Here is a 16323-nt window from a genome sequence, read left to right as displayed (position 1 = left end):
ATTACTGTTTTCAAATGTTTGCAACTTAAGAGTGACAGTTTTATTAACTACTTAACAAGACCAATACATGTAGCTAAATCTGTATGTGAGGTTCTCTTTTTTTCCTGGCATTTTTACCTCCCTAGCAGCATTACTATAAGATAAGGTTTTCACTTCTTTATTCTTGTTCAAATCAATGTGCTTTTTCTAGTAAAAGAGGAGCAAGGTGGAGTCAGAAGTTGTAGATTCTCTAAGTTTTTATTTCTGTTTACACTATTTTAAGATCTCTAAAGGCTCACAGACTGCATTTTCTCAACACCTTTGGGTTCTTTTTTAAACATTTCTCTTTTGAGGGCAAAAAGTTGTCCTCTAACTTTGAAAATTAGTCTGTACAAACTTGCTAAGATGAATTGTTTCCTTTTTTATTTAATTATACAATATGTATGCATTTTGGTTTGCCATTTCATAAGGAAACATTTGAGATTACTGGTTATTTGCAGTGTTGTTAATTTTTGTGATTCTTTTAGTTTTCTCATGTTTCAATATCACCCTTCAGTATCGTCGTAATCTTGTTAAAGATTTGGTTTCCTTATTTCTGTGCTATTAACAGAGTTATTTAAAGATAAATTGTTCTAGTCCGAACAACCCCCAAATCTTTGAAATTCCCACACTAAATTCAGACTTTGCAATTGCCAATGAGAAATATTACACAAAAAGTCCATTTGGAGTCTATCCTGTTCACCAATTACAGAAATGCTAAAAAGGGTTTTGAAAGAGTGGGGGAATTTTCAGTCAAATTTGTGTCAGGATTTGCTGCTGAATGCAATCAACAAGCATCTCACTACTTTGTGGTCCAGTATACCTGCACCTAGACAAAACCAATATATGCAAAGAGAAAACATGATTTTCATATCTCTAATTGGTACCTAAGTACCTATATATGCCTTTCACAAACTGTTAGAAAATAAATGGTATTTGCTTTAACTAATTCCTACTTGAACAAGGTGCTATCTAAATTTAAAGCATTGATTATGCAGACAGAGCTTTTGTAATAAACAGAGGTAGCTCCTGAATAGGACAAGTAGCAGGCTTTTTATGTGGGCTTTCTTAGAAAAAAAATAAAAGATTAACTTATTTTCTTCTACTAAGCTTATTGCTTGCTATTTTTCAGGATAATAATTTAAAATATGCTCAGTCTTTGGAGGCTTGCTTTTGAGCAGTCATTTACTGACTTGCTAAGTGACAGATATACTGAGTTAGACAGTAGAAAATCTTGTTTATAAACGCCAAACAGGAAAGAGTGCAGAATTTGTGGCAAACACTAACAATTCAAGAGCAAAATAGACTAAGGTCATTGCAGCCAAATCTCACTTCAAAAGACTAGCATAAATTAAGTCAGGGTACTTCTCTTTTTCTGACCTAGAAAAGACGTATTTTGAATAGCCAAAAAGACTCTGGACTATCATCCTATGTGTTCAAATGTAAACTGACTTTGACTTACTTTCTGAATTAAAAAACAATATGAACCTATTAAATCTGATCATTCCTGTTATTTTCTTTCTCAGAATTGCTGTTGTTGTCACTTCTAAATTCCCCGGGGAGACGAAGAAATGTGTCTATTTAACCCTAGAAACCTCTTTTATTAGGAACTGATATATTTCTTGTACGTTACTTGTCATTTCAATTCTTTGACAAAAAAAAAAAAGAAGTCTGAGTAGGGTGACAATAAAAGTGAAGAGAAAGAAAGAAAGAGGGAAGGATAGAAAGGAAGGAAGGAAGGATGGAAAGTAGGAAAAAAGAAAGGAAAAGGAAGGATGGGAAAAAAAGAAAAAAAAAGAAGAAAGAAAGTAAAAGAAAAAAGAGAAAGGAAGTAAAAATAGAAAGAGAAAGAAACAAAGAGAAAGAAAGAGAAAGAAGATAGAAAAAGAAAGGTAAAAAATAGAGAAAGAAAAGATAGAAAAAGAAAGAAAGAGAAAAAATTAAAAGAAAAAGAAAAGATGGAAAAAGAAAGAAAGAAAAAATTGAAACAAAAAGAAAGAAAAAGAAAGAGAAAGAAAGAAAAACAAAGAAAAAGAAAGGAAAAGAAAGAGAAAGAAAAAATAGAAAGAAAAAGAAAAGATAGAAAATATAGAAAGAGTAAGAAAGAGAAAGAAAAAGATAAATAAATTTACAGAAAAAGAAAGAAAGAGAAAGAAAAAAGAGAAAGAAAGAAAGAAAAAGAGCGAAAGAGAAAGAAAGAAAAAATAGAAACAGAAAAAGAAAAGATATAAAAGATAGAAAGAGTAAGAAAGAGAAAGAAAAAGAAAGATAAATAAATTTACAGAAAAAGAAAGAAAGAAAGAAAAGAGAAAGAGAAAGAGAGAAAGAAAAAGAACGAAAGAGAAAGAAAAATTAGAAAGAGAAAGAAGAGAGGAAGAGAGAAAGAAAGAAAAAGAATGAAAGAGAAAGAAAGAAAAAATAGAGAAAGAAAAAGAAAGAAAGAAAAAGAACGAAAGAGAAAGAAAAATAGAAAGAGAAAAAAAGAAAATAGAAAGAAAGAAAAGAAAGAACGAAAGAGAAAGAAAGAAAAAATAGAAAGAGATATAAAGAAAAAGAAAGAAAAAAGAAAGAAGAAAGGATAAAAAGAAAAGAAAAAAGAAAGAAAAGAAAGAAAGGATAAAAGAAAAAAAGAAAGAAAGAAAAGAAAACAGGAAGAAAGAAAAGAAAACAGGAAAAAAGAAAAGAAAGAAGAAAGAAAAGAAAGAAAGGAAAAAAGAAAGAAATAAAGAAAAGAAAGAAGAGAAAGGAAGAAAGTGAAAGAAAGAAAGAGAAAGAAAGAAAGAGAAAGAAAGAAAAGAAAGGAAGGAAAAAAGAAAAGAAAAAAGAAAAGAAAAAGGAAAATAGTGAAAGACCTAAAAGAATTAAAAGAAAGAAAGAGAAAGAAAGAAAAGAAAGAAAGAAAGAAAAACATTAGAAATTAAAAAGAAAAGAATAGAAAAAGAAAAGGAGGAGCTGAAATATCTACACACTACCCATTCTTATGAGCTTGGGTCTATCATTATAGTTTTTTGGGAAAGCATTGGTTTATCAACCAGATGTGAAAATAAATTTGGATTTCTTATCAACATGTGTTGCAGTCCAGATTAGATAGGAACACATAAGCAGATTATGTTACTCACAGAATAAATGTATTTGTTTGATCTGTTGGGAGGAGGTATCTGGCACAAAACACTTAACAGTATAACAAGATTAACAGAATTAAGGAAATGTTTCTTTCTAAATCACCAATTTTTAACTGTTTCTGTTGAGGAAATATGTTTAATAACATTTTGCTGTTCAGTTTCCTATAGGCATGCTCACACATAACCTTTCCAGCATAAAAATTAATTTAAACCAATTGATGACTTTTTAGGGTCCAACTTAATGTTATGAAAGTGAATTTACTTCTTTTAAAAGAATTTTAAATAAATTGAAATTACTTAATTTTAAATGATAACTCGTTATGTTGAATTAGTACCTGTATATGGCACATAATAGCTGGTGGGATGAGGTAAAGTAACTGTGTCGATTCCCCTATCTGCATGTCACCTTCAATTATGCAGGCTTCCAGCTACTTTAAAGGAATGCTGTGAAGCCTAGAGATTACTGTGACAGAAAGATGGAGTAACCTTTCCCCCTTAAACCTGTTGAGCCTCATACAATGACTGTAGGAGGCTATGTGGAACAATTTTGGACAAAAAATAATTCAAAAGTAAATCACAAGCATATCTCAAAAATTTTTTTTTGAAGCTTGTTAATAGCTGCATTTAATGTCTGATTTTTAAGAATTACTATCTTTGTGCACTTTTCCATTTTTTTCCAGCGCCAGGAATGTAGACTGCATTTTCTTATAGGTCTTTCAATATCATTCTGCAAATATAGTACTTACTGAATTCAAACTTTATGTAATGAAACTGTTGTATTATTACTATAAATAATCAACATTTCTTATGTGCTCCTTAATATTTATCTTTTTTTCCTAATACAGACATCATTATCATTGCAGGCTAAATTTAATGAGCCTTTGAATTGAAAAGTAGTTATGTAATTTATTGTTGTGGAAATAATCCCAATTAATTACAAATTAAGTCAATTAGAATTTTATTTTTCTTTCCCAGAGGATGTAAAATGAATGTGAATTTGGGAAAGTAAACTAGAGTAGGCACTCTTAGAAACAGTGGAAAGATGGGATTGCTTTTTCCATTTCTCTCCCAATGCAGTAAGATTTTTGTACTTCTAGCGATGAGAACAGAGAAAAGGATGCATTGATTACTGTTATCAGATTCTAGAAGCCTGTGATGAAGCCTGGTTACATCTTATCAACGTGGAGTTTTTCTTGTGGTTTACAGACTGTCAGGAGCCAGCCACTCCTTGCCACCCCACTGTGACATGGATTCCTGTAGCTCTGAGGAATTCTACCAGGCTGTTCACCATGCAGAGCAAACCTTCAGAAAGATGGAGAGCTACTTGAAGCAGCAGCAGCTCTGTGACGTTATCCTGATTGCTGGGGACCGCAAGATACCTGCCCATAGGTAGGAAATAAGCATAAATTATGGAAGTTACAAAACTAAATGTTTTGGGTACATGTATTTCTTAGAACAGTGTTTTCTGTTGCCCCTTACACCTGCTTCCATCTTGCTTTAAACACAAATATAAGTGCTGCAAAAGGTGTATTTGAAGGTTGGAGTTTTGAAGGTAGGGGTTTTTTGTACATATTTCAAACGTTCAAGTAGCACTCAACTAGCAGACTGATTGTGAGTGTGACAAACAATTCTCCCTGCTGGGATTCTGTTCATATATATGAGGAAAATGGATATTTCTGAAATGAAATTCTGTATAGGTAAACTGAACACAGTGTAATTTCTAGTTCAAGATCCTGACACTCTGATAAGTCTGTTGTACAGAGTTTCTCAGACACTTATAGAGGAATACTGAAGGCTTTCTTCCTATGACCTGTATCTTTCAATGAACTGAGAAATATCATATTTACTTTTAATGATAACTATTGATATAAAAATATAATTATGTTATTATTTATAAAATTCTACAAGATTACCTGGTATTTAAGCAAGCCAGTGTATATGAAACTATACTTGGTTTTAGATAACAATTAGAGTTTGAAATGGTTACTCTTCACTGAGATTTTGGTCTTAGCAATAGGCTTTGATTTAACAAATGCAAATAAAAATCAAATCCTAGAGTTTAGATTAAAATAGAGAGAGTAATTCGGAATTTTTAGGGTAGCAAGTATTTTTGCATCTGAACTCTGTATAAGGCCACAAACCAAGGCTGATTTATTTCCTGCTTGTGTCCTGGTTTCTCTGCTGAGATACCAAATTCAGAGCAGGACTATGGTTTCCCAGCAGAAAATCAGGAAAACAGCCAATGGATTTCTGAACTCATAAATTAACTTTCTGGTGTAGAGGCATACTATGAGATCATCTTGGCAACTTGAACCTTATGAAGTTGCTTTTGCCCTAAGTGAATATAGAGACAGAGACTATTCCTGTTTAACAAAAGGTTTGGATATTTTATATTCCCATAAAAATAAGTAAAAAAAAAAGGTGCAATATGCAAGACTGGAAAACCAAAGTTATTGTCCAAATGTTAAAAAGCAAAATGAGACAGAAACCTTCATTAAAATACTGAAATTGCCCCAATAATTGTAATAAATGGTAACATAACTCCACTTAACAAGCAGTAACAGATTGATCTAGGTAGTTTGCATCACACAGCACACATAGAATGGAGTCCACTTCAGATTAGTATCTGTAATAGATGCAGAGACGTTTCTCTTCTTCTTTCAGCCATTTTCATTCTTATAACTTTGTTTTTTGTCTTCTGTCTTCTAAGAATTGCCATTTCTCCTGTTCCTCTCTTACCTGCACATATTCAGGTTTTCCATTAGGTCCTTAGTAATTTCTACCCAGTGACCTGGCACCTGATCCAGCTTCTGTGTTCCAGGCTTTTTGCCACTGTTAAATGTGTTATGCATCTAGCACCTTATGCACCCCTGGTATCTGTGGTCTGATGTTATTTTCAACTAAATCACCAAGATCTTTCCTTTATGGGTATACCAAGTACAGATGTGGTAACATTAAACTTCAGTGCTTCTATCCACCTGAATTTATATTGTTCCTACAAGAGCTACAAGATTTGCCTTAAGGTGCCAACCATCACAAAGAAAACTGTAGGGATAATAATCTAAGACCTTCTAATTTGTGTCCAGTTTTACATTCCTATATATCACTGAAATAAATCTTTTATTTTCTTTTTCTTTTTTTTTCCAGAAATAATGAGAATTTTATTGTTCCTTCTTAGCAGTTACCTGGCCGGTTTTTACCTTTCCCATTTTTCAACACATATAAGGTGAAAAAGTAGAGCAAAATAAATGACTGAATCTACATTCTTAAAATGACACAAAAGTACTTATTAGATACATATAAATATTCAATAATTGGTATCATTCACCTGTTTAATATGGATGGTACAAAATAAACATTTTTTTATCTGTTTCCTTTTTGCCTATTTTAATTATTTTGGTAAACTGCATATTTTGTAGAGTAGGAGATAGAGGAAAATGTAAGTTGTTTGGGATTTTAAGCTTAATTCTGTTCCCCCACTATTTTTAATACATCTGTTCATATTTGTATACCCATCTTTCAGTAGGAAATTTAATTTCACATTTGTCATTTCAATTCTACAGTATATGTAAATCAGTCTTGATCTGGAAAAATACCCTAATAAGAAGACTTACCATGAAATAGTAGCCAGAGTCTATTTAGATTTTGTAATAAATCTTCAGACACCTTTACATTTAATTTTCTGCTTCTCAGTGGTCTGCAGCTAAAAGTGCAAATCTCAAAGAACTGGAAAAGTCAACTGTTGACTTTTGTAGAATTGATAAGACAAGATAAAATGAGGTGAAGGGTGTTCTGGATTTTTTTTTTTTAATAATGTTTATTCTATGTTGTTTTAGACACGTGGCTGGACAAGCACAGAACTGCTTATTTTTACTGTGGCAGTTAAAATGCTAGGAATTATAGATTCATCCCTCCCTGATCAAAGCAGAATCAGCTACAAGGTTAGATTAGACCACTGAGGTCACACACAGTTAGTTTTTAATGTCATCACTTGCAGAGGTTCCTCTCTTCTTAACTTGCTCTAGTTTTTTATTATCCTCACTGTTTTTAGTGATCCAGCATGTGGCATCTAGGCAAATTTACTCCATGATCTTAGTGAGGCAAACCAGTCTATAGGTGCCTACATCTTTCTTCTTGAGGATAGGCATGGAAATTGACTTTTCCAGTCAATTCCAAACCTGCAATTATCTGATCTATTAAAGATAAGAGAGAGTGGCCTTTCAGTGACGTTGTAGATCTTCCTCTGGGATTGCACCTTGAACTTATCTACTCTTCTCCAAGGACTTATGTATGTCCAATTCACTTAACTGCAGCCTAAGGACATTTTCCTGTATTGTGAGTTATACCTTCCACAGAACCTGCCACTGGGAGGTGTGGGGGTTTTTTCACTGTCCATCTACTCCCTTTTTGCATTTGACTTTCATCAGGAATCACTTCAGAAGTCCAGGCTTATAATTTGCTGCTCATTTTACAAACTTTTCTCAGGATCCATTGTCTAAAATTTCATTGTCTCATGGTTACTGCAGCCAAGTTTGCCAACATATTTCACAGGTTCTTTATTTTCTCTCTCCAGATTTGTCAGGAGCAGATCCAGTAAAATACCTGCTCTAGTTAAAGATTTCATGATTTAGGCTAGATAATACATACTTTGCATTCCTGAGAACATATAAAAAGCCTGCTTGCAGAGGACAATGCATAACAAGTATTTATGGAGTTTTTAAATGTGATACTTCATGATAGGTAGAAATTTGGTAGAACATCTGCTGTATAAGTTTATAAAATCTTATTCTAGATAAAATGAATCCTCCTTTTAAAACCCAGTTAAAACATATTACAAGCCATAGCTTATACTGAATATGTAACAAATTAAGAAATACAAAATACTCAAAATTTTTGCCAAAAAGTAATGGTCGTCACGTATGTTCTCTACTTTTTAAGAGAATAGCTTTAGAAAATGCAATAGATTTAATATACTACAAAGAACCAAACTTTCTACATCTTTCAGTAACAAGTATGAATGTGATATTTTTCTTCACTTTTCTTTGATTTAAAACAAATCAAAACAAAACAATGGTGTAAAAATCAAGTACAGAAAAATGTTTTCTAGTTTGTTTTAAATTATTTCAATTTTTTTTTGTTTTTATTTCTTGCAAAAGAAATGGGAGAAAGTCAAATTATATATTACAGCTGCTTTTTATTGTTGGGTGTCTCAAACAGTTTTAAAGTTATAATGTGCTTAAGCTTTTTGTTAGCTCCTGAGCATTACATTTGTCTAATATTCCATTAAACAGGTTGCAGATGTAATATTTTGCATGAAGGAATAGCAAAGGGAAGAACAAAACAATCACATATTGTAGTAATGAACAAGCAACCCAAAAGGGTACTGAGAAAGTAGGAAAATCTTTCTAGTAGGCATTTCACAGGGAAAAGTAGCTGACACTTAAATAAATTTCAAATATTTAGTAAACCTCATTTTTTTTGTTATATTTTGTAAATACCTTAAAGGGAGGAAGAATACTAAAATAGTAATTTTCCTTCATTTAAGCTGTTGTACTATAAACAATCCATCCTAATTTATTATGGACATGGCATTTCTAGTTTCTCCACTCATTCTAGAATTATGTGTATACATTTTTCTCAATTTCTGTTCCTGTCATTTATAATATAAAATTCAAATCAATTATTGAAACACTTATATTAAAACTAGAAAAAAAAGAAATAATTATTGATATCTGAGTTCTTTTGCATTTTTGTTCTTTCTGATTCTCAAATAAGGGCCAAGGGGGGCTCTTATGGTGGCAGAAAAGGTAGTACAGAATTATTCGAAAATTGCCACTTCCATATAAAACAAAGAAATACTTTAGTAAGTTCTTCGTTTGCAAAGCCTAGCCATGATGATAACTTTAGTAAGGCTACAGTTCTACAATTGGTTGGATGAAAAATGAAGAACTCTCAACACAAATTAAAAATTTTCATTACAAATATGGAAATCAGTTCAACTGGAGTTTTTGTTTGGATGCTCAGTTCTAAAGTAACAGATCTTTAATTTACTATCACCCTGATAAATTTAATAAAACTCTTTCAACAAACTGAGATTAGTTTAGTCTTTTTCAGTTCTCTGAGGAGTGGTACCAACTGTTTCAATTTTGAGTGTTATTAAAGAGACAAAGGTAAAAAAAGTAGCAATAAAATGAGAAAAATTAATAGAGGAAGTTCAGCTGAAAGGCAAGATGAAAAGATAAGAAGCAGGCAGAGAAGGAAGGACAGGTTAGAGGCAGGGAGTGAAAGAAGAAAAATGCACAATATATAATTCTAAGTCTTGACTTGTTTTCAAGTTTGGCAGTAGTAGCAGATGCATGTGGAAAGCACACAATAAAAACAGCCACCCTATGATCATTCTGAGATATCTGTAGTTAAGATTTGAGGAACTTCCCACATCAAACATTGCATCTGAAATGTGTTGTTTAATACAAACTACTTGTCATGAGTTTATAAACAATTTATTCAAGTAATGTGGTTGGAACAGAATAACAACAACAGCAAAGATTCCTCCTATCAGAGGGCAAACAGCAAGGCAATTTAGATAAGCCTTTACTATTAACCTTGATTAATCTTGATGTGGGGATTTGGGTTGGTGGCAAGTTGGCTATGAGTCATCAGTGCTCCAGCAACAAAGGGCCAACCGCTGGGGGTGCATCAGGCACAGCATCACCAGCCATTCAAGGGAGTTTATTGTTCTGTTCTGCTCTGTGTTGGTGAGGCCTCACCTCCAGTACTGTGTGCAGTTTTGGGAGCCACAGTGCAGGGACATCACACTTAGGTTAGAGTAGGTCCAGAGGAGAGCAACTTAAAAAGAGCAGCTGATGTCACTTGGTTTGTTCAGTCTAGAGAAAAGAAGGCTGAGTGGTGACCTCATCACAGTCTACAGCTTCCTTAAGGGGAGAGGGAGCAGAGGGGGAGATGTTCATCTCCTCTCTGGTGACCAGTGACAGAACATGAGGAAATGGAATGAAGCTGATTCAGAGGAAGTTCTGATTGGACATTACAAAAAGGTTCTTCACCAGGAAGGTCATGAGTTACTCTAACAGACTTCCCAGGGAAGTGAGAAGAGTTCAAGGAGCATCTGGATCATATGCTTAGCCATATGGTTTATTTTTGTTTTAGTGTTAGGTAGTCCTGCAAGTAGCCTTATGGGTCCTTTCCAACTTGAGATATTTTATGATGGTTTTAAACTTTATGGATAGTATTACTTTATTGAGTGGAAGTAAGTGCAGTGACTGAAATGGACTTTGAAGGGTGAAAGAAACAAGGATGAAATGCCTGAAGAAGAAAGGGAAAAGAAATGTTGAGCTGCTTAATCTCTGCTGAGGTGCCTTGAGTTCCCTGTCTGCCTTCCATGATGTGGTCCAGAGGAGGGCAGGATTCTTACAGGTTAGCACCAGGCCTATGCTGATGAATTAGATACTTTGAATTATCTGAAACTGGCTCTGACATCGATGTTTAGGGGATTGATTCCCCTTTCAAATTGATTTGCTAAAAGAAAATAAAATGAGGGAGAGGCTAAATGATATGGACTATGAAAATAAAACTAATTCAGGTGTATGAAAGAATGATGAAGAAGGCAATATTAAGAAGTACTTGGGTCAGGAAGGCGTGACAGCCCACCATCAGAAAAGGGACTGAAAATCACACACAAGAATTTGACTGAACCAAGCTCTATGGAGGAATGGGTTGTGAAGATAAAATAATAATGATGCTCTATTATGTAATTTTGTACAAAGAAGTTCTAAAATAAAAGGATAACAAATAGACTTTAAAAGATATAGATACTTAAGCCGTCATTTATTCTAATAACTTCACAGATCAATCTCTATACTTCCGTCAAACCTAATGTTTGTGTTTCTGAGATTTCTGCTGATGGTTCAAAGAAGATAAAACTGGACTTTTCCTTCTCCTGCAAGCTTTTTCCCCTTTTCCTTGTGGCGTTACAGTGAATAAAGGAAAACATAAAGGCCACAAATTGAGCATCACAGTTGATTACATCATCTTTCTACAATCAAATATGTATGCTATGTCTTAATTATGTGGTTTTCTTCTGGAGAAAAACACTGAGCTCTGCTTTGTATTTGCATAATAATGGATTCTCCTCAGCTCTTATCTTCATCCCTGTGACATTTTTGCCTGTCTTACCCATTCCCAAATGTTGAGAAGTTACATCTTAGCGCTCCAAATACTGGCTGCAGTCGCAGGTTATCTCCAAAACTGACACAAGACCACAAACATGCTGGCAAAGTGTTTTGGGCAACGGACTTTGTTGTCAAATCTGGCAAATATGATATGTGCATTACTTGCAGTTTCTGAAGAAAACTAAAGCTCTGGTAGATGTGTATTTGTTGGAAATATTGATACTGGATTTGTGTAACATTCCTAAAAATATTGTGACAACATAAGAATATATTGGGATATAAGTTTGCATTTCAGTTTGTAAAATAGAAGAGATAGAAGCACTTATTTAGTTTCTGGAAACAGTGAAAGACTTAAAAGAAGATGAATTAATGGAAGAAGAGAATGTAAACTCAAAAGGCATGGTCCTCAGGGTAAGGAGGGATCATCACTTAGTGTAGATTACTGCTGTCACTTGTAGCTGTGTGTTGTATAACAAATTAAAATGAAAGTAATCTTTTTGTGTAAAGAGAAAAAGTAAACTTCCTTGTTTGAGGCTTAATCAAGTCTCTTCAAAATTCAATCTGCCTCTCTAGTTGGCTTCCTTGGAGATATTATTATTATTATTATTATTCATTTGTTCTTTAAAAGTCGCCTTTACGAATAGGCTAATTTATGAAAGTTACTGCAGTGGTCTGGGGAAAAAAAGTTTATCACATAGTTCTCTTCCATTCTCTCTAAAATTAGGTAAGCACAAAGAACACATTGATAATTGTGATGGGAAGTATGAGAAAATTCTCATTAATTTAAGTGTTACAGACTCATTGCTGCTTAACCCAATAAGTGTGAATTTCTGATATGATAATGAGCTAATCTGATGTTCCTGAATTATTAGCAAGATGATTGCACTTTGATAATGGTTACTATTGATGCATGTTACTAATGGTACTTTTGTGTACCATACAGATGACTACTGTCTACTCTCTTTTTTTCCTGAAATTATTTTAAAGGCATGCATGGATACACACCTTAGCATAGGTTCTGCAAGCCTTAAAATTTATGAAATCATGGAACCTTCTCTGTACATACAGAAAATGTTTGCCTGCTGCAAGAAGAGCTGTAAAGCAGCTATCAGTAAAGAGCTATCAGTAGAGCTTTACTATTAGCAAAGATACACAATGTCAGCTGATGTGCCCTACAGAGCAACAGATCACATCTTAAAGCAATGAATCATGGAATCAATATTTAGTTATATTGGTTACTATAAAACCAGAAATATATCTGGCTGAATTTAGTTGTAAAGGTAGAAAAGTCCCTTAATCTGGAGAAAAGCTTTCTGGGTCCACAAATTCATTTTAAGCCATGAGTTACCTGCTATGAGTCTCAAGGATGAAAGAGTTTATTATGTATTCTCTCTGCCAGATCAGCAGCTGAAAAAGGTGACATTCTGAGACAGTTGACCTTTCTTGATTAATAGGTCAACATGCCTTTAAACCAAGATTTAGGGATGTTTGGAGCCTTCTGATCTACAAAAAGCAGCAGATCATTACAAATTCATTGATCTCTTTGATTTCTCACTTTTCATGTTCTATCTCAACACCCGAACACAATTAAGTTTTACAAAAGGTGTCACCTTTCAGAATTAAGTGTAATTAGCAAGTTCCTCTCACTTTAGTTCAACTTTTGGAGCACTTCCCAAGGTAAAAGTGTCTTGAAATCAGTTAACTGTTTGGTTATAGTCATATTGATGAAATTGCTGGTTCATTATTTCTGTTAACTATTGATTAACATAAAGTACTTAAAAAAACCAATCCTTGTACTTTATCACTCTGTTCAAAAACTTGTCTTGCTTGTTTAGGTGAGCTGCTACATCACAGAGCCTTTCTGCTGAGTTAAGCCATCTTCTTTAATAGGTGGTGCAAACTTCTAAGTAAAATGGGTAATGCTGAGGACCTGATAGCTGTATTATTTCTTTTTCTTCTTTTTTTTTCACTTTGGACTGGATCTTGTCTGGTCCTGTAGACTGAATGCTCCTTTGCAACTGAAATCCATTAGATGACTTCTTTGACTTTCCTCACACAAATTGTGGAAAACCACACATTTTTGTAGAAGTTTGTGAAAGAGATGTAATCCTTCTGTGTCGTGGTTTTGCGCACCAGCCCATCCCTGGGGCTGAGAATGGTTTTGTCCAGGTGATTTCCGGACAAAAAAAAACAATCAAAAAAGTTCAATGACGCCTTTGCTAATTACATCTTTAAGAAAACGGAAGAGAAGGTTGTTGCGCAGTTGAAATTAAGAACAGCAGCCATGTAGAAGGGTAGCGGGCCCGAGGAGGGCCAAGGCCCCCTCCTCCCCGGCTTGGGCCGAGGGGGGCAGATGCAACACTGAAGCCTCCCTTCTCTCTTGTGAAAAAGTGAAGAAAAAAAAGTTTAAAAGATGAACTGCTTAGACGAGAAACCGCTGCAGAAGAATTCCAACCATGAGATAACAAGACTTTCAAGGTCAAAGCTGCAGTCGCAGGAGAGAGAAGAAAAGTTCGAAGGGGGGAGAGCTGCTTTTTCTCCCTTCCGCTCTCCCTCCCTTCAGCAGGGTAAAGACTGAAAAATAAAACCCTGCCACCTGTAGAAGTTTGTTGGGGTGAAGAGACCCCCGTGTGGCTCACAGAGGAGCTTGTGGATGCACCAGAGATTTGTGACTTTAACAGAGAGAAAGCCTTATGCTGGAGTAAAAGCGGCTCAGATGAGGCAGAATCCTGTTAAAGACTTTGTGACCCTCGAAGGGATCGATACTTATGCTGGAGCGAGACGGTTCAGATAAACTTGGGATCTCAGTGAGAGATCCATGCTGCTGCTGTTGAAGATTTATGACCCTGACGGGTATTAGAACCTACGCTGGAACACAAAACGGTTCAGGTAGGGATGTTGGGATCCATGTGTGGGATCCGTGCTGCTGGTGCTAGAGAGAACCTACGCTGGAGCAGAAAATGGCTCAGGTGGGATATTGGGATCCGAGTAAGGGATCCAGACTGGACCCATGCCGAGAAGTCAATCAAGGACTGTTCTCCCATGGGGAGGGACCTCCATAGGGAAACAGGGGTGAACTCTTAAACCATTATCCCCTGTAACCCTGTGGAAGAAGATCCATAGTAAGCAAGTGTCCCCTTGCAAGCCTATGGAAGGAGACCCTTCAGGACCTGAGTAACCCTCAGCCTTCGGTTTTAACCCAGGAGGGGGGTAGACCCAGCCCTGGAGGCCAATACAGAATAAGAAAAGAAGGAGAAAAGGTTCCAACTATGACAAAAGTGCTGCAGAGTTACTGGAGAGAGAGAGAAAGAACTGGAATTCTGAGAACAGAAAAGGACTACTTCTCCTCCTTGGACTGATATAAAGGGAGGTGGGGGGAGAAGTATCTTTTGTAAATACATAATACCTTTTACTCAAGTAGAATTATTGTAAATATAATTCTTTAGTTTTAGTTTGTTAATAATAAATACTCATACTTTTTTTAATTCAGTCTCTTTTTGTCTGCATAAACCTTCTCTCAGCTAATAGTAATTGTATGTGGGAATATAAAAGTAAATTGAGCTAGGGCAAAACCACGACATTTTTTGGTGGAGAATGCGGGCAAAGACTGCCCAGAAAGGCAGTGACTAAATCAAACCCCAACATTTTTAGTGCCTCGTGTGAGGAATTGGCCATAATGATTTTAAGATAACTGAGAGAAAGGTCTGCAGACAAAAGTAGACTGACTATGTGTACTGTGGTTGTAGTAAAAAGAGAATAATAGAGTTAAATATTATAGTGATGTTGTTTTAAGTTTTAATAGAGTAATTTTTAGTTATAGTTTGTCTATTTATAATTGTATGTTTATTGTAAAATTTAAGATTTCTTAAAATGTAATTCGCAAAGGCGAAGGGGGGAAATTGTCGTGGTTTTGCCCACCAGCCCATCCCTGGGGCTGAGGATGGTTTTGTCCAGGTGATTTCCGGACAAAAAAACCAATCAAAAAGTTCAGTGACGCCTTTGCTAATTACATCTTTAAGAAAACGGAAGAGAAGGTTGTGGCGCAGTTGAAATTAGGAACAGCAGCCATGTAGAAGGGTAGCGGGCCCGAGGAGGGCCAAGGCCCCCTCCTCCCCGGCTTGGGCCGGGGAGGGGCAGGTGCAGCACTGAAGCCTCCCTTCTCTCTTGTGAGAGAGTGAAGAAAAAAAAAGTTTAAAAGATGAACTGCTTAGACGAGAAACCGCTGCAGAAGAATTCCAACCATGAGATAACAAGACTTTCAAGGTCAAAGCTGCAGTCGCAGGAGAGAGAAGAAAAGTTCGAAGGGGGGAGAGCTGCTTTTTCTCCCTTCCGCTCTCCCTCCCTTCAGCAGGGTAAAGACTGAAAAATAAAACCCTGCCACCTGTAGAAGTTTGTTGGGGTGAAGAGACCCCCGTGCGGCTCACAGAGGAGCTTGTGGATGCACCAGAGATTTGTGACTTTAACAGAGAGAAAGCCTTATGCTGGAGTAAAAGCGGCTCAGATGAGGCAGAGTCCTGTTAAAGACTTTGTGACCCTCGAAGGGATCGATGCTTATGCTGGAGCGAGACGGCTCAGATAAGCTTGGGATCTCAGTGAGAGATCCATGCTGCTGCTGTTGAAGATTTATGACCCTGACGGGTATTAGAACCTACGCTGGAACACAAAACGGTTCAGGTAGGGATGTTGGGATCCATGTGTGGGATCCGTGCTGCTGGTGCTAGAGAGAACCTACGCTGGAGCAGAAAATGGCTCAGGTGGGATATTGGGATCCGAGTAAGGGATCCAGACTAGACCCATGCCGAGAAGTCAATCAAGGACTGTTCTCCCATGGGGAGGGACCTCCATAGGGAAACAGGGGTGAACTCTTAAACCATTATCCCCTGTAACCCTGTGGAAGAAGATCCATAGTAAGCAAGTGTCCCCTTGCAAGCCTATGGAAGGAGACCCTTCAGGACCTGGGTAACCCTCAGCCTTCGGTTTTAACCCAGGAGGGGGGT

At 35.8% G+C, this 16323-nt stretch overlaps 1 protein-coding gene across 1 annotated transcript in view; it reads left to right on the top strand.

Moving 5' to 3' along the window:
* Window positions 1-16323, top strand: part of KLHL1 (kelch like family member 1) — a 201434-nt gene that overhangs the window by 51501 nt on the left and 133610 nt on the right. Inside the window, exon 2 of the mRNA XM_050331657.1 lies at window positions 4347-4529. Coding sequence (XP_050187614.1) covers window positions 4347-4529 — 183 coding nt within the window. The remainder of the gene's footprint in view (window positions 1-4346; window positions 4530-16323) is intronic.

The sequence above is a fragment of the Myiozetetes cayanensis genome, unplaced genomic scaffold (genome assembly GCF_022539395.1).
Source record: "Myiozetetes cayanensis isolate MyiCay16 unplaced genomic scaffold, myiCay2020 scf5-8, whole genome shotgun sequence".
In the NCBI taxonomy this organism is placed as follows: Eukaryota; Metazoa; Chordata; class Aves; order Passeriformes; family Tyrannidae; genus Myiozetetes; species Myiozetetes cayanensis.
The sequence above is the reverse complement of the archived record's forward strand: the minus strand, read 5'-3'. Positions and strand labels throughout refer to the sequence as shown.